The 26,758-nt window shown below is 51.2% G+C and overlaps 1 protein-coding gene across 1 annotated transcript; it reads left to right on the plus strand.

Annotated features, from left to right (window-relative positions):
• Positions 1 to 7,569: 7,569 nt before the first annotated feature.
• On the plus strand, positions 7,570 to 15,415 carry LOC138423738 (protein SPT2 homolog). The gene is made up of 8 exons (XM_069560029.1): positions 7,570 to 7,676; positions 7,922 to 8,037; positions 8,961 to 9,084; positions 9,197 to 9,539; positions 10,227 to 11,888; positions 12,184 to 12,468; positions 13,281 to 13,378; positions 14,322 to 15,415. Exons 1-5 carry the CDS (start codon positions 7,570 to 7,572, stop codon positions 11,262 to 11,264), a joined length of 1,728 nt encoding a protein of 575 aa, XP_069416130.1. The 3' UTR covers positions 11,265 to 11,888; positions 12,184 to 12,468; positions 13,281 to 13,378; positions 14,322 to 15,415.
• Positions 15,416 to 26,758: the final 11,343 nt, after the last annotated feature.

Raw genomic sequence — 26,758 nt, forward strand, 5'->3', positions numbered from 1 at the left:
GTGTGTATGGGGTGGGGGGGCTTGGCAGCTAAATCCTTTTTCATCACAGAATAATATTCCATTGTCTGGATATACCGCAGTTTGTTCATCTATTCACCTATTAAATGACATCATGTTTGCCTTCAGTTTTTAGTTTTATAAAGAAAACTGCTAATATCCACATGCATGTTTTTTTTTCAGACATAAGTTTTCAAATATGTTGCATAAATAATTTAGAAGCCTGACTGTGGGATTGTACAGTAAAACTATGTTTAACTTGGTAAGAAACTGTCTTCCAAACTGGCTGTACCATTTTACATTTCAACCAGCAACAAATGAGAGTTACTGTTACTTAGAATGCTCACAGTTGATACTAGTTTGTACTTAATGGTTGTACAATTTACATTTTTCTATCTTTTCACTTTTAACCCATTTATACCACTGTATTTGAAATTAATTTCTATATGCGTTTATACATAGCATATACTTTGGTTATGTTGTTAACTCCACTCTGCCAATCTCCTTTAATTGGTGCGTTTGGAATTAACATGTAATTAGTGGCCCATGAGGGCTGGTCTGCCATTTTGGTTTTTGTTTTCTGTTCTCTGTTTTTCTTTCTCTGTTCTTTTTTTCCTGCCTTCCTGTGGGCTGAACATTTTTTAGAATCCCACTTTGGTTTATGTATAATGTTTTTGAGTGTATCTCTTGTGTAGCTTTTATAAATGGTTGTTTTAGTTATTATATTATATCTAGATAACAGGGTGTACTGTTATTGACATTTGGCTCAATCAGGTGAAGCATAGAAATCTTACCTCCCTTCACATCCTTTAACTTTCCCTATTTATAGTATAATTGTCTTAAATATTTCCTCTAATACACATAGAACCACACCAGTGTGTGTATCTGTGTGTATGTGTTAGTTGCTCAGTTGTGTCCAACTCTTTGTGACCCCACTGACTATAGCCCACCAGGCTCTTCTGTCCATGGGATTTCCCAGGCAAGAATACTGGAGAGGATTACCATTTCCTTCTCCAGAGGATATTCCTGACCCAGGGATCAAACCCGTGTCTCTTGTGTCTCCTGCATTGGCAGGTAGATTCTTTACCATTGCACCACCAGAACTGCATCAGTTCAGTTCAGTTCAGTCACTCAGTCGTGTCCGACTCATTGTGACCCCATGAATCGCAGCACTCCAGGCCTCCCTGTCCATCACCAACTCCCGGAGTTCACTCAGACTCACGTCCATCGAGTCCGTGATGCCATCCAGCTATCCCATCCTGCGTAGTCCCCTTCTCCTCCTGCCCCCAATCCCTCCCAGCATCAAAGTCTTTTCCAATGAGTCAACTCTTCGCATGAGGTGGCCAAAGTACTGGAGCTTCAGCTTTAGCATCATTCCTTCCAAAGAAATCCCAGGGTTGATCTCCTTCAGAATGGACTGGTTGGATCTCCTTGCAGTCCAAGGGACTCTCAAGAGTCTTCTCCAACACCACAGTTCAAAAGCATCAATTCTTTGGTACTCAGTCTTCTTCACAGTCCAACTCTCACATCCATACATGACCAGAGGAAAAACCATAGCCTTCACTAGACGGACCTTAGTCAGCAAAGTAATGTCTCTGCTTTTGAATATACTATCTAGGTTGGTCATAACTTTTCTTCCAAGGAGTAAGTGTCTTTTAATTTCATGGCTGCAATCACCATCTGCAGTGATTTTGGAGCCCCCAAAAATAAAGTCTGACACTGTTTCTACTGTTTCCCCATCTATTTCCCATGAAGTGATGGGACCAGATGCCATGATCTTCGTTTTCTGAATGTTGAGCTTTAAGCCAACTTTTTCACTCTCCTCTCACTTTCGCAGCGCAGGCGGCAGCGGGCCGGCTCACTAAGCGCAGGCGGCGGCGGGCCGGCTCAGCCGAGAGAAGCTACCCTACGTCCGAGGTTAGGGCCAGCGGCCTAGAGTGCCAGGCTGCGACAGCACAGGAACGGCTGAGAAGAGCTACCTTGCGTCCGAGGTCAGGGCGGCGGCCAGGAGGAGCTACCCCGCTTCCGAGGTCAGTGGCGGCCGGGAGGAGACACCCCGCGTCCTAGGCCAGGGGCGGTGACCCTGAGGAGCCACCTGAGCCCGAGGCCAGGGCCGGCGGCCGGGAGGAGCAGCCTGAGGAGCGGTGGCTGCGCAGCACAGGAGGGCCTAGAGGAGCTATCCCACGTTGAAGGTCAGGAACGGTGGCGGTAAGGAGATACCCCTTGTCCAAGGTAAGGAGCAGCGGCTGTGCTTTGCTGGAGCAGCCGTGAAGAGATACCCCACACCCAAGGTAAGAGAAACCCAAGTAAGATGGTAGGTGTTGCAGGAGGGCATCAGAGGGCAGACAACTGAAACCATACTCACAGAAAACTAGTCAATCTAATCACACTAGGACCACAGCCTTGTCTAACTCAATGAAACCAAGCCATGCCTGCAGGGGCAACCCAAGATGGGCAGGTCATGGTGGAGAGGCCTGACAGAATGCGGTCCACTGGAGAAGGGAACGGTAAACCACTTCAGTATTCTTGCCTTGAGAACTCCATGAACAGTAGGAAAAGAACTGCATCAGACAGCTATAATTTGTGCTTCATCTTGTCAAATATAGTTCAGAAAACTCAAGTGGAGAAGGAAAATATACCTATATTTTGTCTTTCTGCTGTTCTTTCTTTGTTGTTGATGTTTCACGATTCCTCCTCTCATCATTTCATTTGTGTTTAGAGAGTGTCCTTTGCCTATTCTTGTGCATTGCTGACAAATTCTGTTTCCCTTCATCTAAGAACGTCTTGGTTTCCCCTTAATTCATGAGGTATATTTTCACTGCTTATATCACTCTGGGTTGAGACTTCATTTCTTTCAGCACTTGGAAAATGAAGTGACGCATTTTGGGGCCTTGCTGGATTTCTTTTTCATTTTTAATAAGGAACCCACTGTCACTTGAACTGCTTTTTCCCTATTAGCATCACATCTTGCTGTTTCCAAGATTCCCCCTTTGCTTTCAGCTTCCAGAAGTTTCGCTATGTCTTGATATAGATTTCTTTACATTTACCTTATTTGAGATTTGATCGGTTTATTGAATCTATATATTTATGTCTTTTGCTAAAATTTGGAAAGTTTTCAGCTGTTTTTTCTTCAAGGACTTTTTCAACCCAGCCTTCTTTCTCTTCTCTTTCTCCAACTTCAATGACATTAATGTTAACATTGTTGTTTTTCTTACAGTCGCACAGATCCCTGAAGCTCTACTTATTCATTTTTTTTTTTTCAGCCTGCTTTCCCTCTGTTGTTCAGATTGGGTAATTTCTATTGTTCTGACTTTGAGGTCACTGATTCTTTCCTCCATTTTCTCCATTTTGCTTTCCCCACTGAGTTATTTCAGTCATTGTATTTTTCAGTTTTAAGATTTTCATTTGGTTCCTTTTTATATCTTCTATTTCATGGTTTAGAGTATTTTTGAAGTATAGTTAATTTACAGCCTTGTGCTAGCTTTTGGTGTACAGAAAAGTGTATATATATACATATATACACATATGCATCTTCTTTTTCAGATTCTTTCCCAATATAGGTTATTACCAGAGACTGGATATAGTTCCTTGTGCTATTTAGTAGATCGCTGTTGTTTATCCACTTTATATATAGTAGTTTGTATATGTTAATCCAAACTCCTATCTCTCCTCCAGCCCATCCTATCCCCTTTGGTAACCATAAATTTGTTTCCTCTGTCTGTGAAACTGTTTTTATTTCGTATATAAGTTCATTTGTATCATTTTTTTTCAGTTTCCACATATAAGTGATATTATATACTTGTTTTTCTGTCTGACTTCACATAATATGATAATCTCCAGGTCCCCGCATATTGTTGAAAATGGCATTATTTCATCTTTCTTTATGGCTGAATAATATTCCATTGTATATGTATACACACGTTCTTTATCCATTCATCTGTTGATGGACATAAAGGTTGCTTCTGTTTTGGTTCTTGAAAAGAGTGCTGCTGTGAACATTGGAGTGTATGTATCTTTTTGAATTAGAATTTTCTTCGGAAATATGCCCAGGAGTGAGACTTCAGGATTGTGTGATATACAGTTTCTATTTTTCAAGTGTGCTTATAATTGCTCTTTGAGGCATTTTATCCTTATCAGATAATTCCAACATCTCTGTCATCTCAGTATTGGCATGTAATGATTGTCTTTTTTCATTCAAGTTGAGGTTTCTCCTAGTTCCAATGGTGAGTGATTTCCAACTGAAACCTGGACACTGGGTATTATGCTGTGAGAATCTGGATCCTATTGAAAACTTATATTTTAGCTGGCTTTTTCTGAGATTGTCCTGCAACAAAAGGGGGGGGGGGTGGGAGACACAGCACCTCCACTGCCAGGCAGAGGTGGAAGTTCAGGATCTCCACTTGGCCTTTGTTAACACCTGAGGGGAGAGGAGCTCCATTTGCTGCTGGTCTAGCGTGGGAATTCCAGCACCACTAGCCTTCTGTGGTGCTGCCCTGGTGGGAGGCGGAGACATGCACTCTTCCTGCCAAGCAGTGGGCGAAGTCTAGGTTCTTCTCTGTTCTCCGCTGACAATACAGAGGGCAGGGAACTAAACTGTCTTCATTTTTATAAGTTGCTGTCATAAACAAAGCTGTGTTGAATGCATGTGCTCAGCTGGGAGTATTTGGAGTCTTGGAGGTGGAACTACAGGTAAGAGAGAATGCTCTTGGCACTTCGACAGCGATGGTCTTCAACCTGAGGATTCCATGGACATGTTAGGGACTTCAAGGGGGAATGCAGGAAGCTGGCTGCATGAGGCATCAGGCGTGTGGGACCTTCTCCACCTGGGTTCTCCTTCAACTGGAGCTGCCCCGCTCTTCCTTGACTTGTCCACTCAGCCTCGGTAGGATTTCATTTGAAGATGCCTCTCCCTGGCTAAAAAGAGAGAGAGCACCTCTGAAATGAGAGGGAGACATCTGCGTTTCGTTCCATTTATGAATTTCTCTGATAGTGTGAACTATGAAAGGTCTTGGCCCTGTTTTCACAGCTGTTCAGGAGAGAAGACATGAATTTGAGTATGACTGGCTGTGAGTCTTTTAAAACAAAGAACTGATTAGAGAATTTTCTCAAAACACAAACATTTTGGTGCATCTAAAACTGCATTTGATTGATAACAAAGCTAATGAACAAAGAATTCTTTAGGTACACGTCAATTATGTGAGACGAGGTGAACCTGTACCTAAATCCCCAGGCTCACAGGTTTGGAGAACACCTGTTTGGAAGGGCTCTCTGAGAGATTTGGAAAGAGGGCCCTTCCAAACAGATGAGGATGAGCTGGCAGAAGAGGAAAGTTGCAAGCATGTTCAGAACTCTCAAAGAATGGTCCCTTGCTAGCAGAAGTATTTTCCTAAGCCTCTCTCCTCCTGACCCGCCCATCCATCCCCACCCTGCATGTGGGTCTCACTTCCAGAGGCAGCTGCCTCACATTCAGCTCCTGACACCTTCAAAAACTCTGCTAATAAATGCAGATCGGAAAAGCATTCGGCCCATGGGGACCAATTTCTTTTTCCATCACCTGTGGCTACTCAACGTGAAATCAAAAGTCAGCAACAAGTAATTGCAGCTGGCAGCAGCTCCCAGGGTTCAGCAGTTGCCAGGGGACCCAGCCTGTGTGCTGCCTGCCCTCTGTCCCTACCACCTCCCATCCTGAGATTGAGCAAACTATGTGACTTGGCTTGTTCACAAAAATGAGACCAACGGCACTGTCAGCAATGGGCCAGGTGGGTTAGCCGAGGCTGAGAGGGCCACTCTGCAGCAGCCTTGCCCAGCCCAGGCCACAACGGGGTCCGGCCCCTCCAGGCCCAGGCCTGCTGAACGGTGGGCCTCCCAGCTGGAGAGAGCTCCACGAGTCCCCTGCTCAGGATGCCTCTGGAGCACCCCCCAGCCAGGCCTGGGCCTGGCCCTCAGAGTGGGGCTGGGAGAATAACGCTGCCAGCTGTCTGCCCCAGCAAGCCGTGAGAGCCCCAGAGTCTCCGCCCTAGGCGGTGGGTGGCATTGTCCTCCCAGGAGAGACGTCCCCTGACTGCAGGCTCATGGCAGGAAGAGAAAAGGGAGGTGGGCCTTTCTCAGTGCCCACCTGCCTCCGCCAGGGCCACTGGTGATACTTTACCATCGCATGAATACACTCAGATGTGCAAAAGAAAAAGTTGGATTTGCTGAAGCTTTGGATACAGGCAGTGAGAGAAATAGAGGAGTCAGGGATGTCGTCGTAGTTTCTGGCCTGAGCTGAGAGAGGCTGGAGTTGCTGTGGTATTAGGAAGAGTGGTCTGGGGGGCTGGAAATCGGGAGTGATAGTTTGGGGAGGAGGCGTTCGGATTTATGAGCCTGGGGTCCAGGGCAGAGGTCCAGGCTGGAGAGATGAACATGGCAGGCATCTGCAGGTTGGGACCTTCCTTCCCCAACTACTTCAGGCCTGGGAAAGGCCCGCACCCCCTGGAGTGTTGGATGTCCTCTCCCCTGGGTCCCTGGCCACCTGCCCTCTCCCTGCAGAGTCACAAGCTGATGGGCTAGGTGTGGACTTTGGCTCCTACCAGGCGGGCTCCTGGGCCCACGAGCTCTCCCGTGTTTGGGCCCCAAACAGAACACCCTGTGATTAGATGCCCCAGCACACCCATGGGTGCCCCCTCCTACCAGCCCAGTGTTGTGGGAGGAACATGGGGGCAGCTGAGCCTGAGTCACAGACAGAAGCACCCAGGACACGTATGTTGGGCCAGGAAGTGCTCGGGAAAGGGATAAGCCCGCAGAGGCCACGAGGGCTGGGGGTGGGGCTCAGGGGAGACCACTGCCAGTGACTCAGCCGCTGTCCTGCTGCCCGCGGCATGTGTCACCAGAGAAAACAGATTCCACACAGGTTTATCTCCTGTGGAGGAGGGATAGTCAGCAGCATGAAGTGGCAGAGGAGGAAGGCCATGAGCTCCTGCCCCAGCCCAGAGCCAGTGCCAGGGTCTGTCAGGCAGGGCAGACAGCATGCCAGCAGCACCCCTAGGGGCCCCAGGGAGGGCAGAGCCTCCCACTCGGCAACTCGGATCAGGCCCAGCCGGGGGTTGCCTGGGGCAGGTGGGCACGAGGGAGGTGGAGTCCTGAAGCATCGCTGAGAGCAGAGGGGGGCCAGGGCGAAGGGGCAGAGCGGGGGCAGAGGGGAGGCAGGGCGAAGGGGCGAAGGGGTGGGGGGTGCAGGGTGAAGGGGCAGAGAGGGGGCAGGGCAAAGGGGCAGAGGGGTATCGGCGAAGGGGCAGGGGGGGCAGAGGGGAGACTGGTAAAGCAAATGTAGGTGCAGAATTTCTGAGACGTCTCCATGGTGGCTCTCTGAGCTTTGAGGGGAGTCTGTCACGCTTGACAGTGTGGGGAAGCACCGTAGTCCCCGCCTTGTGAACAATCGCCCCTGGATTTTTTGGTGCACAACCTGCCCAACCATCCCCGAGGGCCCTGGGGGCAAGGTCCCAATCTCCATCTATATGGAGGTAATTATGTTCCAGAAGGTAGGTTCCCATCCTCAGCAGGTACACCTGGGAGAATCTGTCCCCGGGGAGCCACATGTGGCACGTGGCAGGGCCTGCTCACTGGAAGTCCCTCGACAACGGCCAACAGGAGCAGCCAGTTTCTCCTCCGGCCCTTCGCTTTCTGCTCCACTGGGCCTCACAGTGAGGTCTTCACAGCAGCACCACTTGAGAACTTGGAGATACAAATTCTTGGGCCCTCCCAGGACCTAATGAATCAGAAATTCTGGGGTTGGGGCCTAGCCAGCTGTGTTTAATAGTTGGCCAGGGGCTTTTGATGCCCTCTGGTTGGAAAGCGACCCACACGGCATGGGGACAGGAGGTTTTCCACCTTGGAATCACCTGGGGAACTTACAAAAAAAATGCCAGTGATTGTGTCCCACACCCAGAGATCTGAATCTCACTGGTCTGAAGTCCAGCCTGGGCTTCAGGCTTTTTGACTGCCTGCCAGCTGAGGACCTGCCTCCTGAAGCGCTTGATCAACGTCACTGTCTGGCACCAGAGGGTCAGTCCTGGGCGGAGGTTGCGCCTGACATCTCACAGGCCTGCCCCTCGCACCTGGGAAAGCAGCTCAGCTGCGGGAGGGGTCCCGGGCTCTGAGGTGTGCCAGGATCCTGCCAAGGCTCTGGAGGAATGCTAATGATGCATATTCAGGGGCACCTTCCCCAGAGACCCTAATTCAGCAGGAGAGTAGGGCTTCCCAGGTGGCTCAGATGGTAAAGAATCTGCCTGCCAATGCAGGAGACGTGGGTTTGATCCCTGAGTTGGGAAGATGCGCTGGAGGGGAGAATGGCAACTCACTCCAGTATTCTTGCCTGTACAGATAATCCCATGGACAGAAGAGCCTGGGGGTGGGGGGCGGTCAGTGCATTGAGTCGCAAAAAGTCTGAGCAGCTGAGCACGCGCGCACGCACAGAGAAGGACCTGGTGCGCTCTGTCCCTGGAGATTTGGATGTGGGATTGAGGAACCTGCCCTGAGAAGCTCAGGTCGTGAACACTGGGCTCTATTTCCATCTCATCGTTGGCCAGCCACGGATCCCCAGCAGGTCACTTCAGTAATGGTCACTGCATCTCTGACTGCCCCGTCATCCCAGGGCTGTCCTGAGACCGTGTGCAGACTGACCGTTGTAAGCACTGGGACAGAGGTAAGGAAGAGCTGGGGTGGCCCCTCATCTGCCTGCCAGTGAGCTCGGGTCGGAGGCCTTGGAGTGCCTGGTGCCCTTGGAGTGCCCAGCAAGGGGGCCAGAGCCTCAGCTGAAAGAACAGAACCAGGGCAGTGGGTGGGCGCATGTCTCTCCCAGCTCCTTGCAGCCTCAGGAGTGGGCGCTGGGCTGTGCAGTGAGGGGAGGGGCAGGTCCTGGGGGGTCCCAGGAGCCAGATCCGAGACCCAAGGCCCTGGCTAACCAGCGGGCCCTCTTTTCCGATCAGCTCTGCGCGTCCACTGGGACTTCGGGCTCTTGGGTTCGGCTGCCCTGGCCTGTAACCAGCCTCAGGCACTCAGCCTGATCGGAGCTTTGCTTTCTCCCAGCACGAGGCCAGAGCAGCCTGGGCGGTGGGGCTGAGTGAGGGGGCACTGGGAGGCTGGGATCCCTTGAACTGCAGCCTCTGTCATCCTCAGCATCACCGGACGGCCACCAGCGGCCAGACGTCGCTTCTGCATTCAGGCAGGAAGAGCAGGAAGCCGCCAGGAGACAGGGTGGCGATTGCGTCGGGAGCCAGCCCTTCCCCGGCAGGCTAGACCCCTGCCTCGTGCACCTCGCTGGTGAACCCGATCACGTGCGGGGCCCCAGTGCAGGGCAGCGGGGGCGCCGGGCCGAGGCGGACGGGGAGGAGGCCCGGCTGCTCACTGACCCTGCCGGGTGCGCCTCTCCACGGCCGCTCACTGCACAGTGCGGTCGCTCAGACCCTCACGGGCACAACGGGGCTCCTTGTTCCTCCCCATCTGGTGTGGTGACACGGCCTCCTAGAGCCCAGGGCACCTCCCGAGGGACAAGCCCTGGTGCTTCTGTGAGTCCAGTGAGGACGTGAGGCGCGAACAGCGTGAGGGTGAAAGGTCTGGTGAAAGCTCTCTTCCCTCCGCCAGCGTCTGTTACCGGCTCTCAATTCGCTGTTCAGGTGGGATGTGCATTCTCGCCCTCCTTACCTCCACTGCCTCTGCCGGCGCTGGGGTCTCCCTCTCTGGGTCCGGGTGCTGGGGTCTCCTCTCTGGGTCCGGGGTCTGGGATCTGGGGTCTCCTCTCCGGGTCCGGGCGCTGGGGTCTCCCTCTCCAGGTCCAGGTGCTGGGGTCTCCTCTCCGGGTCCCTGCGCTGGGGTCTCCTCTCTGGGTCTGGCCTCTGGGGTCTCCCTCTAGGGTCTGGGGTCCCTCTCCGGGTCCAGGTGCTGGGGTCTCCTCTCTGGGTCTGGGGTCTGGGGTCTCCCTCTCCGGGTCTGGCCGCTGGGGTCTCCCTCTAGGGTCTGGGGTCCCTCTCTGGGTCCCGGCTCTGGGGTCTCCCTCTCCAGGTCTGGGCGCTGGGGTCTCCCTCTCTGGGTCTGGGCTCTAGAGTCTCCTCTCCGGGTCCGGGCGCTGGGGTCTCTCTCTCTGGGTCTGAGGTCTCCCTCTCTGGGTCTGGGCGCTGGGGTCTCCTCTCTGGGTCCAGGCTCTGGGGTCGTCTTCTCTGGGTCCAGGTGCTAGGGCCTCTGGATCCGGGCTCTAGGGTCTCCCTCTCTGGGTCTGGAGTCCCTCTCCGGGTCCGGGATCTGGGGTCTCCCTCTCTGGGTCCAGGTGCTGGGGTCTCCTCTCCGGGTCTGGCCTCTGGGGTCTCCCTCTAGGGTCTGGGGTCCCTCTCCAGGTGCTGGGGTCTCCTCTCTGGGTCCGGGCTCTGGGGTCTCCCTCTCTGGGTCTGGGGTCCCTCTCCGGGTCCTGGCGCTGGGGTCTCCCTCTTCGGGTGCTGGGGTCTCCTCTCCCAGTCCCCACGCTGGGGTCTCCTCTCTGGGTCCGGACTCTGGGGTCTCCCTTTTCGGGTCTGGGCTCTGGAGTCTCCTCTCCGGGTCGGAGCGCTGGGGTCTCTCTCTCTGGGTCTGAGGTCTCCCTCTCGGGTCCAGGCGCTGGGGTCTCCCTCTCCAGATGCTGGGGTCTCCTTTCTGGGTCCCCATGCTGGGGTCTCCTCTCCGGGTCCCCGTGCTGGCGTCTCCTCTCTGGGTCTGGCCTCTGGGGTCTCCCTCTCTGGGTCTGGGGTCCCTCTCCGGGTCCGGGATCTGGGGTCTCCCTCTCCGAGTCCAAGCTCTGGGGTCTCCCTCTCCGGGTCCAGGTGCTGGGGTCTCCTCTCTGGGCCTGGGGTCCCTCTCTGGGTCCAGGCTCTGGGGTCTCCCTCTCCGGGTCCGGGCGCTGGGGTCTCCCTCTCTGGGTCTGGGGTCTCCTCTCCGGGTCCAGGCTCTGGGGTCTCCCTCTCCAGGTCCGGGTGCTGGGGTCTTCTCTCTGGGTCCGGGCTCTGGAGTCCCCCTCTCCAGGTCCGGGCGCTGGGGTCTCCTCTCCTGGTCCAGGCTCTGGGGTCTCCCTCTCCAGGTCCAGGCGCTGGGGTCTCCTCTCCGGGTCTGGGCTCTGGGGTCCCCCTCTCCAGGTCCGGGCGCTGGGGTCTCCTCTCCGGGTCCGGGCACTGGGGTTCCTCTGGGCCGCTGTGTCGTCCTCGCAGCCTCTGCCCTGCGCCGCGGGTCTCCACGTGGAGTCTGTGGCCGGGGCACTCGGCAAACCTTAACAGCCCTTGAAATGCTACCTAATCAACATGCTTTCTCCCCGCCTTTTGAAAACAAGAACTGACCAATTATGGACAGGTGGGAAGAGGGAAGAAGGTCCCAGCTTCGGTGGGCAGGGAGACGGGGCGGGGGGTGGGTGGTAGGGGGTTCCCTGAAGGCACGCGGCGGGGGGGCAGGGCCTGGGGGCCTCTGAGGGGAAAGGGGGCCAAGGATGGGCCGCTGCGCCCAGCCGGCGTGTGGTCAGGCGCGTGTCCTGAGCGGCTGGCAGGCTCCCTCTCGGTGCACACCAGCCTCACGGGGGTACAGGAAGGGAGGGGGCAGTGGGCTGAGGAGACCCGTTTATGCGGGTGGGAGGACAGAGGGCACCCAAACGCCAGGGTCAGGAGTCCGGCTCACCGCTGCCGGCGCCTGTTCCTGGGGTGCCCTGGGGGCTGTGCCCGGAACCCTGACCTCCTGGCAGAGGTGGTCCAGAGAACCTTCCCCAGACAGCACAGACCCGATGGACGCCCGCCTCCCGAGCAAGCACCTCTCTGCTCAGCCCGGAACTTGCTGTTGGCTTCATGGCTGTGCGTCTCCAGCGTTTTCCGGCTAGTCACAGGGAAGTCGGCGCCTTTCCACCAGGACAGGTGTCAACCCGGCTTTTCTGCCTTCCTCTGTCTCAGTGGGAAAAGAGGGCAGGCTGAGCCTGTGATCTGTGATCACACAGCCTGAGAAGGGCCGCTCCAACCGCGAGGGGCTCCGGGGCTTAGATCTCAGCGAGGAGAGGGCTCTACCTCCCAGCAGGTGGTGGCAGATTTGCTCTGAATGTGGCTTGTCCTTCCTATGAGCTGCTGACCTGACTTGGGGAGGGGGCGCCGACTAAAGCAGCAGATGCAGGGGGTACTTTCTGACTGCAAGGTGAAGAGGACTTGTTATTGACAGAAGCTGCAGAGAAGAGAAGCAGGCCAGCCATGGTCCTGGACCAAGGATTATCCTTATGAATTATTTCTAAAAATTATACAACCAACACCCTACGTGGTACCTTAACTCAAAGACTACAGCCGTGTTCTCCATGCTGTGTTACCTGGAGACTTACGGAGAACACTCAGGGGCCCACCCCAGACACTCTGGAGCAGACACGCTGCGGGTCGGCCCGACAAGCAGTGTTTAAACACCACCAGGGGATTCTGAGAATCTTGGAACACAGAGACCCTGGAACAATGGAAGGTAAACTTCCTGCTTTCTGTCTCCTAGTTCTTGTTCTCATACAAATGGGAGCACATCCTTTTACACAACACCCAGCACTTCACCTTTTCCCAGAATAAATACATCCTAGATGACCCCTAGATGAGTTGGTGATGGACAGGGAAGCCTGGTGTGCTGCAGTCCATGGGGTTGCAAAGAGTCGGACAGGACTGAGCAACTGAACTGAGATGACCCCTGGGCTTCCTGGTAGCTCAGTCAGTAAAGAATCTGCCTGCCGTGTGGGAGACCTGAGTTCGATCACTGGGTTGGGATGATCCCCTGAAGGAAGTCATGTCAACCTACTCCAGTATTCTTCCCTGAAGAATCCCTGTGAACATAGGAGCCTGGTGGGCTGCAGACCAGGGGGTCGCAAAGAGGTCGGACACGACTGAGTGACTAGGCACAGCACAGGTGACCCCTGCTCCCACCCCATTGCCAGAATTTATGAATCAACCTCATTCCTTTCAAGCCTGCATGGGATTCTGTTGCAGGGGGAGAGGGGTGTAATTTCTCCAACCATTGCCCTCTCAGAGGCATTTAGACTGTCTCTAGGTTTTTATTCTTTCAAAGGCTGGTGCAATCAGGCCTCTTGAGGAGTCTTTGTGGGCAGGTATCTAGCCGTGGCACTGCTTAGAGGAATAACTCACACCTTCAATATTTTTTATGTCCCTTCCAATCTTAGACACCTAGAAAACCTATTCCAGCAGTTTATACTCCTGAAATACATAAAAAATTCCCTTTCCCACTCTTTTGTCAGTACTAAACTGGTCTTCTCCATCTTGCCACTCTGATAGGTGAAAAAATGGAGATTCAGAGTTTACTGTGCATTTCTTCAACTGTGAGGACTCTTGGATGATTCTTCACGTGTTAGTCGCCACTTCTATCTTCTTCTGTAAGCTGTCTGTTCATACCTTTTCTTTCTCCCCACTCCCCTAATTTTCCTTTGGGTTATTAGACTTTTTCTTATGGATTCGGAAGAGCTCATTATATAATAAGGAAAGTGGCAATTGGCATATACTACACATGGTTTTCCCTGGTATTCCTTTGTCTTTTGTCTGAGTTTTTGTGGTGGTGGTGGTTGTTATTGTTAGCCATGAAATAGTTTCTTTGTGGGATAGTAAATATATCAGTCTTTTAATATTTCTGGATTTGGCACCATGCTTTAAAAAATCTTTCCCATTTTGTGATTTTAAAATATCCCCTATGTTTTCTTCAATCTCTTGGACAAGAGCCTGAATTCCAGGGCTGCACAGCCTGGGTTCCAATCCCAGCTCTCTTGCTTCCTGGGTGGCCCTACCTTTTGTACTGTGTAGAGTGGGAATAAGGATGCTTGTTTCATAGAATCAGGTCAGGTGTGTTCTCCTCTCTGGGGCACCTTCTCACGTTATCAACTCAAAGAAGGTGAAAGGCTCCAGATAAACTAGAAAGATTAACTGGCAGCCTGCTGGAGAGGGAGCTGGACCTCATGGATCCACAAGCTCCCAACGCCAAGGATGAGGGGCTTTCCTTGGTCCTGGATACACACTTGCTTCCTTCACTACTGATTCTCAGCCTAGACGTGGGGGCTTCCCAGGAAAGGGCTGCAGGTTCCAACCCCGGCAAGCCCCAGAGGAATTGTGAGTTCCTGGAACCCTGTTAAGGGCTAAATTGTGCTCCTCTTCAAGATTCAGGACTTCTGAATGTAATCATATTTGGAGACAGACTGTTTTAAAGAGGTAACTAAATTAAAATCAGGTCATTAAGTGGGTCCTAATCCAATCTAGATAGCATATTCAAAAGCAGAGACATTACTTTGTCAACAAAGGTCCGTCTAATCAAGGCTATGGTTTTTCCAGTGGTCATGTATGGATGTGAGAGTTGGACTGTGAAGAAAGCTGAGCACTGAAGAATTGATGCTTTTGAACTATGGTGTTGGAGAAGACTCTTGAGAGTCCCTTGGACTGAAAGGAGATCCAACCAGTCCATCCTAAAGGAGATCAGTCCTGGGTGTTCTTTGGAAGGAATGGAGCTGAAGCTGAACTCCAATACTTTGGCCACCTCATGTGAAGAGTTGACTCATTGGAAAAGACCCTGATGCTGGAGGAGAAGAATACGACAGAGGATGAGATGGCTGGATGGCATCACCGACTCAATGGACATGTGTTTGGGTGAACTCCTGGAGTTGGTGATGGACAGGGAGGCCTGGCGTGCTGCGATTCATGGGGTTGCAAAGAGTCAGACACGACTGAGCGACTGAATTGAACTGAACTGAATCCAATCTGATTGATGTCCTTATCAGAAGAGGAAGTTTGGACAGTCACAGACAGAGGAAAATCAGGTGAAGACACAGGGAGGAGACAGACACCTGTGAGTCAAGGAGAGAAAGAAGCCTGGAGCAGATCCCGCCCTCATCAGCCCCAAGAGGGAACCAACCCTGCCAATACCTTGATTGTGGCCCTCCAGCCTCTAGAACTCAGAGAAGACAGACTTCTGTCGTTTGAGCCCCCAATAGTGTTTTATGGGGCTTCCCAGGTAAATAACCTACCTGCCAATACACGAGATGTAGAGACGTGGGTTCAATCCCTGGGTCAGGAAGATCCCCTGGAGGAGGGCATGGCAGCCCACCCCAGTATTCTTGCCTGGAGAATCCTATGGACGGAGAAGCCTGGTGGGCTACAGTTGAAAGGGTCGAGAAGAGTCAGACATGACTGAAGCAACTGAGCAGAACACCCATGGTGTTTTATGACCTCAGCCCCAGCAAACAAAGGCGGGAGCTTTGAAGGGCCTGCTCTGGGCAGCTCAGTTCAGGCCTCCAACTCTCTAGGCCCCATGCAGGGTGGGGTCATCTGGGTGTCTTGCTTGCCCCTTACCCACCGCCGAAGACCATTACCCGACACAGACACCTGTTCTTGCTGCTCTCCCCTCCCCCACAGAATAATCTGAAAGACAATATGTGAGCTCTCTGGATTTGGACTAAGATCAAAGCCAAAGGACAGGTGCTCAGGCACAGTGTGAGGGCCCGTCCTTCCCCAGGCAAGGGCAGGGACACCCACGTGGGCCTCCCCAAAGGCCCTGCAGACCCATGGGGGCCTACAGGCAGCTGCACAAGAGCAGGTGTGCAGGCGCAGGAAACTGGCAGCCCCCCGGCCCGAGCTGGGTGGGCAGCACAGAAAGGATGGATGGAGGTTAGCATGGGGGAGGGTGATGGGGAAGAGACAGCCTGGTCTGGCACCGGGGTTTTGGGTCCTCCTGGCCTGCAGGGCTCCTGTGGACGGTGGGCATGTCCCAGGGCACCCTGAGAATGTTCTCAGCCACCCCTTCCTCTGTCTGCCACCCTGACTCCAGACTGGAAGCCAGCCAAACCAAGGGAAAGGCAGGGGCTGGCAGGGGAATCTGGGAAGGCAGGGGTGGTGATGTTCCAGCATCCCCACGCTGGGGGAGAGACAGATCTGAATGGAGGAAGCCCTGCCAGCCCACTTCAGCAGGAGCCCCAGGTGGACTGTGGGCACCTCCCTTCACAGCCCCTGTGGCTCCAGGGGAGACAGAGGTTCCCCGTGCATGGCAGGGGCCTCAAGGGCTTCCACTGGGTGAGGCCCTTGCCCTCTGAGACCGCTGGACCTCAGCACCATGGGGGTCCTCCCTTGTCCGTGAGGGCCTAAGGAGTGACCCTCCACCTCCCCAGGCTGAGCTGGGTTGGGGGGGGTCACTCTGGGGATGCACCACTCCTCCGGGGATTGGCCCCAAGGCCCAGGCAGGCCCAGGTGCGGCCCCCCCCTCCCAGCTCCGGCTGCCCGCCCTGGAGGCTATGTCTACAAGGAGCCTGCTGCCAGTGGGTGGCTCCGAGCCATCCTGGCCTGGCCAGGTGTGTGTGGCCTGGGGTGGGCAGACAGCTGGGCAGGCCTCTTGTAAAGGTAATAACCCAGTGCAGCAGGCTAATCGCCCCTTCCCGGGAGGCAGACGTGATCTCATTAGCGATCATAAGGTAGGTTGGAGGCAGGGGGACTCTGTGCTCCCCAGGGCTGAGGGAGGTGCTCAGAGCCAAGGGAGGTGCCCCACACTATCTGCTCCTGACGCAATGGAACTACACTCCAGGTTGAGGGGAATTAAGTGGGACTGGTGAAGAGACTGGGCAGGCTTCACAAGACAGGAGGAGACTGGCTGGTGCTCCCTGGCACCCCTGGCTCCTCCCCAACAGTGCTGATTCCACTGCGTGACAGTGCTGATTCCACTGCGTGACAGTGCTGATTCCACTGCGTGACAGTGCTGATTCCACTGCGTGACAGTGCTGATTCCACTGCGTGACAGTGCTGAGGCTGCGTCCCGCCTGGAAGGCCCCTCCCCAGGGGACCAGAGCAGCCCGCCCCTACTGGGCCGTCTCGTCACTCGCTCTGCGTCCCCTGAGCTCTGGTGGGGCTGTCGCCTGCACCATGGGAACGGAAAGGAGAGAACTGCCAACACTTCAGGGCACAGGGGAAGCCTCAAAAGTAGGTTATACGGCGGCGTGTGTCTGCTGCTTGACAGAATTCTGCTCTCCTATTCTCTTTTCTCCATCCTGGGGCTGACTACCCTTTTCTGAAGCATGGCCACTCTTGAGAACCTGGTACAAGCTATGGCCTCTTCCTAAATAAACATGTAAAAATAAGATGATGTTGTCAGTATCTCAGGGTTTATGAATTCTTTCAAGTCCATCCGTGGATCTCCCAAGCTGGTGGTTTCCATAGTGTGCAGCATCAGAATCATGCAGGGCTTGTCCAAAACACAGATGTCCAGGCCCTACCAGCTCATCTGGGGCAGGACTGAGCAATCTACACTGTGACCCAGGTTCCAGATTGTTCCGATGCAGGTTCCAGAACTGCATGACTGGAGGAGTCCGTGGAGCCCAGGTCAGGACCTGGCTCCAAGCCCATCTCCATTTGCTGCCGTTGCAGATGCCCAGGTCTTGGCATCCCAGAGGAAACACAAGCTCCCTGGCAGAAGGGACGGCATCTTAAATCCAACCCCAATGACCCACAGTCTCATCTGGTAAGGTCTCACTGATTGTCAAAACTCCTTCAGGCTCCCCAAGGAGGAGTCTAGGGAAAATCTGCAACCCAGCTGTGGGGAGACCCTGATACATCTACCACCAACAGGGTCAAGAAACCATGTCTTGTGATACAATGGGATTCCATCCACTCTCCTCCCTTCTTCCACTGCTGTGGGCACTGAGTCCCTGGGGCCCATCTCCAAGAGAGGGGTCTTTGCATAGGTAGAAATCATGCCCAGGGCTCCTGGCTTTCCTAAGCAGGCTCCAGTGGCTGGTGCAAGTGGGAGGACTGTGAGTGGGTCGGCATAGTTAGGCCTCTGTATTAGCCAGTTTGAATTTGGAATTCTTATCTGATTGACTAACTTTTACTCTAATTAGAACAGTAGGGTTTGTTCTTAATCTGCAACAATTTAATCTTCTGTCTCATTAATTGTAAAAAGGTCTTTATGAATATGTAGATTGAAAAGGAATACATGATTATTTGACCTTGAAGAGACACATATAAAATAGGTGTGCACTCTCCCAGCCTCCTTCTTCCCTTTATTATGCAGATGCAAAAACTGGTCTGGCTCCAAATCAGGGTGCTGTGGGTTATTGGCAATCTCAGAGCCAATTAGGATACAGCATTCTGATGAGCCATAGAAGTTTAATAATTAGTATAGTATTTACATGCGAGCTGCTTGCTGTGAATTTGCATGTAAATAAAAATGTGGTTATCAAAACCAGCCAGAAACAGCCCACTGGTGAAAGAATCTCAAAGGGGTTCAATGCGCAAAAAGAAAATACTTGTGAAGGAAAAGGTTAAGTGTCGCCAGTGAGTCTTTTATGAAGAACACTCATTTCAGGGGTAAATGACCTTCTGAATAGACCTCACTTCTCGTTTAGAGATACTGTTTAGCGGGTTAGGCCACCCTGAACAGAACAATTTCTTAGCAACCAAATTGACCCATAGGGACAAATCTGTTCCTGTCTCTAAGGAGAATGGGGGAATTACCAAACCTATTTAGCAAACCACTGGCTTATTCTGCACCAAATGGGGTTCCTAAGTCAGAGCTAGTGGTTTGCTAGGTTTGGACCTAGTGTGCTAATAGCTCCCCTTTCACTTTCAGAGCACCCCAGTTTGAACCATAAATTATACTGTCACTGTTGGGGCTGAGTTGCTCAGGACACCTAGGAAAGTCGTTAGAGATTGTGCTAGAAAAGAGGACAGGCTAGAAGAGGCTGCTGATGGGGAGCGAGGGGCATGCTTCCTGAGGAACTGTCTCGTATTTCTGCTGACTGCAGGGTGGCATCTCTCCTGGATCCCCCAAAGTCTTCAGTAGGTTACCCCTTTTATTAGAATGCTATGGACTTGGGTCTCATTGCTGGATATGAGGATTACTGAGGATGGCCCCCAGGAACTCCCAGGTGGTGGTGGTAGTAGTAAAGAAACCACCTGCCAATGCAGGAGACAAGAATCTCAGGTTCAGTCCCTGGGTCAGGAAGATCCCCTGGAGGAGGGCATGGCAACCTACTCCAGTATTCCTGCTTGGAGAATCCCATGGACAAAGAAGCCTGGTGGACTGCGGTCTATAGGGTTCCAAAGAGTTGAACATGACTAAAGTGACTTAGGGACTTTCCCTGGTGGCTCAGAGGTTAAAGCATCTGCCTTCAATGCAGGAGACCCAGGTTCGATCCCTGGGTCAGGAAGATCCCCTGGAGAAGGAAATGGCAATCCACTCCAGTATTCTTGCCTGGAGAATCCCATGGATAGAGAAGCCTAGTAGGTTACAGTCCACGGGGTCGCAAAGAGTTGGACACGACTGAGTGATTTCACCTTCACCTTCACCTTCAAAGTGACTTAGCATGAGGATGGCTCCAGGGTGGGGACATGGAAAGAAGATGAGGGCCACCTGTGGGAGCCCACACCTTTAGTTACACCTGAGCCAGATGTTCAATCAATATGCCCAGTGATGGCTGTACTGAGTGTACCCTTCTCCAGGAGGTGGGCTCCAGGATCCAGTGCAGTCCACCATCTGCCACATCTTCTGACTAAGTGATGCCCCTCCAGCTCCTGGGTTGAATGTGGTGATGACAAATTTCTTATTGCCTATGTTTGCACCAAGCTCAAGATTCATCTTTACAGTAAAATTACTGCTGACATCTGTCTGGGAGAAGATTCAGCCTCAACATGCTGCAAGGAGGAATCACAGGCACCCTTTTCCAGCTCGGTCCAGTAAGTATTTAAGCAAACATCATGAAGGGGAGAGTTGGCCACCCAAGCACTCACTGTCCTGCTCATGACTTTAGGCACTCAGAGTGTCAGAGCTGGTGGGATGAGGGCACGGCCTGGGGAGCGGAGTCTTTTCCTGGCTAGCACAGGGTGTGATTTTTGGCTCCTGGCCTTTGACATAGTTTACTAATCCTTTCCATGCCAAGAGCCTGTGAGGAAGGGCATGTGTGACAAAGATGGGGTGAGGGTGGGGTGTTCCTCCACTTGCCTTTTTCTGAAGCAGAAGAGGGGGATACATGACTACTATTGATTTTAATCTTTACGTGTATAGCAAATGAGATCTGAGCCATTTTAGTAGTTAAACAGAAGTTTTCAGATGACATATTTCACATTCCTTTTTGTATTCAAACACCAGTGAGAGAACTGGCAAAAAGATCAACTCCATAGATGCTTGAGTGATGGAAAAAACAGTGACACAGTTTTTCCATTGCAAATCAAAAAGATATGATCTTATGCTGCTGCTGCTGCTGCTGCTGCTGCGTCGCTTCAGTCGTGTCCATCTCTGTGCAACCCCACAGACGGCAGCCCACCAGGCTCCCCGGTCCCTGGGATTCTCCAGGCCAGAACACTAGTACAGGGAATATTTATGAGAAGTGATATTAAGGGGTGGGGGGGGGGGGCAAAACAAAAGTTGGCATGTATACACTAATTAAAAGTGTGTAAAAGCAGTTCTAAATATATCAGCAAAGATCAAATGGAATCTCAAAGCTATGCCACTGGCTGGACTTTCTTCTGAAAGCAAAGTTAAGTTTTAAATTGATCTTGTAGATTTTACTTGGGATCTGGACTGATCCAGGAGGCGGGTGGCAGGCTGGAGGGCTCCCCAACTGTTCTGAGGATGTCTGGTTCCAGGCCCTCTCCCAGTTCAGACACAGAGGCCACCCGCATCAGTCGTGGATGACCCCTCTGAAGGTGACCTCAGATGAGGGGTTTGGAATGTTCTCCAAGATAAGAGAGTGAGAGAAGGAAATGTAATGGGGCAACCTGTGAACTCCAGCCTCTGCATGAAACATACCCAAGCCCAGGGGGCACATGTGCCCAAGGGACACAGTGGTGTCTGCTAGACAAAGGCACCGGCCCTCGTGTTGGCCTCCAGGGAGCAAATGAAGGGCCTAGGGGTAGGGTGGGAGTGAGGCTGCACCGGACTCCACCTCCTACTGGTTGAGGGGGAAAAAAAGCAAGCATTTCTTGTTCTATTTTAAATATTATTTTAAATATTTAAATGGGCCTCACTGACGCACACAACCAGATTCCAAACAAGATACCCTTAGAACATTGAAACCCTGTCCATGCCTTGGTTCCCTTCCCTCACCATCTGCCAACCACCCCCCCCCCCCCCCCCCCCGGTAACAGCGGCTCCATGTGGCTGCAGGTCATTGCACAAGGAGACAGTGTCTCAAAAGAGCTACCGTTTCCTTTACTTGAGTCCTCGCACCCAGCGTTTTCCCTAGTGGTTGGACAGCAGCTGTCACACCCTCGTTGTTTTGAAAAGAAGGGAAGTAATAGTGGGAATGAGAAAAGCAAGAAACAGGCAGTGATCTGTTAAATAACCCAACATAGCTTTTTGCAATCAAGAAGGCAGCCCGAGATAAGCAGAGTTTGTATCTTAATAATATCAACCACCTCAGATATGCAGATAATACCACCCTTATGGTAGAAGGCAAAGAGAAACTAAAGAGCCTCTTGATGAAGGTGAAAGAGCTGACTTAAAACCCAACATTCAAAAAACAAAGATCATGACATCCAGTCCCATCACTTCATGGCAAATAGGTGGGGAAACAATGGAAATAGTGACAGATTTTATTTTCTTGGGCAACAAAATCACTGCAGGTGGAGACTACAGCCATGAAACTAAAAGACTCTTGCTCCTTGGAAGAAAAGCTATGACCAATGTAGACAGCATATTAAAAAGCAGAGACAATTATTTTGCCTACAAAGGTCCTTATACTCAACTATGTATGGATGTGAGAGTTGGACCATAAAGAAAGCTGAGCGCCGAAGAATTGATGCATTTGAACTGTGGTGTTGGAGAAAACTCTTGAGAGTCCCTTGGACTGCAAGGAGATTAAACCAGTCAATCCTAAAGGAAATCAGTCCTGAATATTCATTGGAAGGACTGATGATGAAGTTGAAGCTCCAATACTTTGGCCACCTGATGAGAAGAACTGACTCATTGGAAAAGACTGATGCTGGGAAAGACTGAAGGCAGGAGGAGAAGGGGACAACAGAGGATGAGATGGTTGGATGGCATCACTGACTCGATGGGTATGAGTTTGAGCAAGCTCCAGGAGTCAGTGATGGACTGGGAAGCCTGGCATACTGCAGTCCACGGGGTCACAAAGAGTCTGACACGACTGAGTGACCGAACTGAATAGTATACAGAGAAGACAGAACATTTCCTTTCCCTAACCCAGGAGGAGTATGTGGGCTGGGAGAGGGGTGGGTCAGGAAGGGTGAGGCTTCAGGGAAGCTGGGAACTGGGGCTGAGGCCTCGAAAAAGAGAAAGGGTCTGAGGTAGGGTTGCAGGATAAAATATAGGACGCTGGTTTAAAACTGAATTTCAGACAAACAATGAATAGTGTTTAGGTATAAGTATGTCTCAAATAGGCTTCCCCAGTGGCTCAGCAGGTAAAGAATTCCCCTGCAGAGCAAGAGATACAGGAGCTGTGGCTTCGATCCCTGGGTCATGAAGATCCCCTGGAGGAGGGTATGGAAACCCACTCCAGTATTCTTGCCTGGAGAATCCCATGGACAGAGGAGCCTGGTGGGCTACAGTCCATGGGGTCACAAAGAGTCAGACACGACTAAAGCGACTTAGCTCACATGCAGGCAAGTCTCAAATACTGTGTGGTGCTGCTACAGACAAGGAAGCCCACACATAGGTTTTGGGTGGGGCTGGACCAGCATGATGTCTCACCTCCCAGCTGCAATATTTCCAGACCCTTGCCCATGGGAGACTGGCTTCTCCCTGGTGTAGGAAACCATCATCCCATGTTCTTACTTTATGCAAGAAAACCCTGAGACCAGAGGGCTTGAATGAACTGCCCAGTCTCTTTAGTTGCTCACCTGGTCAGTGGCAGGTCTGGATGCCCACTGTGATCTCAGATCCTGGGGTGCTGCCTGCACCTGACTCCAACTCAGGGCCTCTCAGATGATCACAATGGACGGGTACCTGCCCAGCCCAGTGGGTCCCAGTCATAGGTCTCTTTGTACTCTTTCACCTTGGGAAGCACCACCCCTGGAGACATTCAAGTCTCTGCTGGAACTGAGGTTGTTGCCAAACTATGATGCAGCCATGTGACTATGACCAAGACACCCACGTCATGAACCCACCCACTCAGGACGTTGATGCCACAGTCAAAATGCCACCTGCCTGGGACAGATGCCTCCTGCCATATTCCTTGTGGGCATGCTTCCAAATTGGATCTCAAGAAAGCATATAAATGAAGGAAGAACCAAGCCTGGAAGTGGGCACTAAGGTGACTCTGTTTTCAGTTCAGTTCAGTTCAGTCACTCAGTTGTGTCCAACTCTTTGTGACCCCATGGACTGCATGCAGCACACCAGGCTTCCCTGTCCATCACCAACTCCCAGAGCTTACTCAAACATATGTCTGTTGAGTTGGTGATGCCATCCAACTATCTCATCCTCTGTCGTCCCATTCTCCTGCCTTCAGTCTTTCCCAGCATCAGGGTCTTTTCAAATAAGTCAGTTCTTTGCATCAGGTGGCCAAAGTATTGGAGCTTCAGCTTCAATATCAGTCCTTCCAATGAACATTCAGAACTGATTTCCTTTAGGATGGACTGGTTGGATCTCCTTGAAGTCCAAGAGGGACTCTCAAGAGTCTTCTCCAACACCACAGTTCAAAAGCATCAATTCTTTGGCACTCATCGTCCTTTGTAGTCCAACTCTCACATCCATACATGACTACTGGAAAAACCATAGCTTTGACTAGATGGATCTTTGTCGACAAAGTAATGTCTCTGCTTTTTAATATGCTGTCGAGGTTGGTCATAACTTTCATGGCTGCAGTCACAATCTGCAGTGATTTTGGAGGCCCCCCCCCCCAAGTAAAGTCTGTTACTGTTTCCATTGTTTTGCCATCTATTTGCCATGAAGTGATGGGACCAGATGCCATGGTCTTAGTTTTCTGAATGTTGAGTTTTAAGCCAAATTTTTCATTCATCTTTCACTTTCATCAGAGGCTTTTTAGTTGTTCTTCGCTTTCTGCCATAAGGGTAATGTCATCTGCATGGTAGTGTTTCTGCCATAAGGGTAGTGGTCAATCTGAGGTTATTGATATTTCCCTTGATTCCAGCTTGTACTTCATCCAGCCTAGCATTTCGCATGATGCACTCTGCATAGAAATTAAATAAGCAAGGTGACAATATACAGCCTTGACGTATTCCTTTCCTGATTTGGAACCAGTCTGTTGTTTCATGTCCAACTCTAACTGTTGCTTCTTGACCTGCACACAGGTTTCTCAGGAGGCAGGTAAGGTGATTTGGTATTCCCATCTCTTTAAGAACCTTCCAGTTTGTTGTGATCCACATAGTTAAAGGCCTTGGTGTAGTCAATAAAGCAGAAATAGATGTTTTCCTGGAACTCTCTTGCTTTTTCGATGACCCAGTGGATGTTGGCAATTTGATCTCTGGTTCCACTGGGTCATGGTGGAGAGTTATGACAAAACTTGGTCCACTAGAGAAGAGAATGGCAAGCCCCATGAACAGTATGAAAAGGCAAAAAGATAGGACACTGAAAGCTGAACTCCCCAGGTCGGTAGGTGCCCAACATGCTACTGGAGATCAGTGGAGAAATAATTCCAGAAAGAATGAAGAGACAGAGCCAAAGCAAAAACAACACCCAGCTGTGGATGTGACTGGTGATGGAAGTAAAGTCTGATGCTATAAAGGGCAATATTGCATAGGAACTTGGAATGTTAGGTCCATGAATCAAAGTAAATTGGAAGTGGTCAAATGAGATGGCAAGAGTGATATCAACATTTTAGGAATCAGTGAACTAAAATAGACTGAAATGGGTGAATTTAACTCAAATGACCATTATATCTACTACTGTGGGTAAGAATCCCTTAGAAGAAATAGAGTAGACCTCATAGTCAACAAAAGAACTATACAAAAAAGATCTTCATGACCCATCATCACAAAGGTGTGATCACTCACCTAGAGCCAGACATTCTGGAATGCAAAGTCAAGTGGGCCTTAGGAAACATCACTACAAACAAAGCTAGTGGAGGTGATGGAACTCCAGTTGAGCTATTTCAAATCCTAAAAGATGACTGGCTCAGATCATGAACTCCTTATTGCCAAATTCAGACTTAAAGTGAAGAAAGTAGGGAAATCCACTAGACCATGGGAATCTGTTTTACCCATGAATAAAATGAAGCACTGAGAAATTAAGCACCGAGAAACTAAGCACCCTGCCTACAGACACCCAGAGCTTCAGCGGAAGACACAGTTGCACACAGGCATGGTTAGACAGCACCACCAACTCAATGGACATGAGTTTAAACAAATTCAAGGAGATAGTGAAGCACAGGGAAGCTGGGCGTGCTGCAGTCCATGGGGTCACAAAGAGTTGGAATTGACTTAGCCACTGAACAACATCTGACCCCAGATCCTGGATGTTGAATAACTCCCCATTTTTCTGTCTTTCTGGATGATCCCAGCAGTCCCTATGTGATGCTGCAGTCCACAGCTGTCTTTTCTGGTCTCCCAGCTGCTAGGTGGCTGCCCAGGGTGTGATTCCCTGCAGCAGTGTTGTGGAGAAACCTTCCCTCCTCACGCCCAGCTACCCCAAGTGGCAGTATTTGAAGACAAATGCTGCTCATTCTTCCACTTTCTCAGGTCTGGAAGGAGTCTTCTGAATCAAGCAGTTATAGCTGTACAGCAGGAAAGTCAAGGAAATTCATAACAGCAAGCTACAAAGATGCGTTGCTGACTCTGTGCAAGTGTATGTTGGGGACTGCTTCAACCTCTCTTTTATAGATGGAAAGATTGAGGAGGCAGAATACGCTTGAAGCGCTTGACCAAGCTCATGCAGCAGATGAAAGAGCTGGGGTGGAACCCAGCAGGCTTGGTGCTCTACTCATGGGCCAGCAGCAATGCCATCACCAGGGATCTGCTAGACATTCAGAGCTTCCCGACCCTCCTCGACTGCTTGATCACCTTCTGCTTCTAATAAGGTCCCAGGTTGTTCGTCTGCATGGTGCAGTTTGAGAAGCAAGCTCCGGAGATTGGTCATATGTTTCATCTGGGTTTATTGGACCATGTAGCAGGTGTTAGGAGCATGGCTGGCACGAATCTTTTTTGCTTAGTGCTGTATATCCAGCACCTAGAACAAGGCCAGCGTATAGTGATGCTCAGTAAATGTTTACTGAGTGAACGGATAAATGAATCAATGAATTTGGGTATGTCTGACTTAGGTCCAGGCTCAGAATTCCTCAAAGACTTTCTCCTGCATTACCATGGGGCTTCTGCCAGGACTGGGACCCCTCCTTTCTAGCTGTCTTGTTGGAAGGTGCCTCTGGTGTGGGGACCACATGTCATTTGGAATTATCTGCTTCCCTCTTTTGTGGAGGTAATCATCAGTGCCAACACCGCCCAATGTTGGATCAAATCACACACAATCTCCCAGGAAGCAGCCCCTCTCCCCGCCACGTTCCTCATTCCTTCCATTTGTTCATCAAACCATCTTCATCTCGGGCTGTTGTTCCACTGCTCACACGTCTCAGCTCTTTCACATACCTGAGAGTTATTTCAGCAGCATTTCTCCAGCATCTGTGGAGGGTTTTATTTTTGTTCGGTGAAAAGGCTTCAAAGCCCTCTCTCTGAGCTTTGAGTTTGGCGTGGATGATGTGAATCATTTAATGGGAATTGTTATTTTTTTTTTTCAAGGAGGAATTATTCTCAGCAAAGTCTGGGACTGGCCTGAAGGAGACAGACATCTCCAGGTAGAGGGAGCATCCTGCTGTTCTCTGGTA

Source organism: Ovis canadensis, chromosome 18 (assembly GCF_042477335.2).
Source record: "Ovis canadensis isolate MfBH-ARS-UI-01 breed Bighorn chromosome 18, ARS-UI_OviCan_v2, whole genome shotgun sequence".
Taxonomy (NCBI): domain Eukaryota; kingdom Metazoa; phylum Chordata; class Mammalia; order Artiodactyla; family Bovidae; genus Ovis; species Ovis canadensis.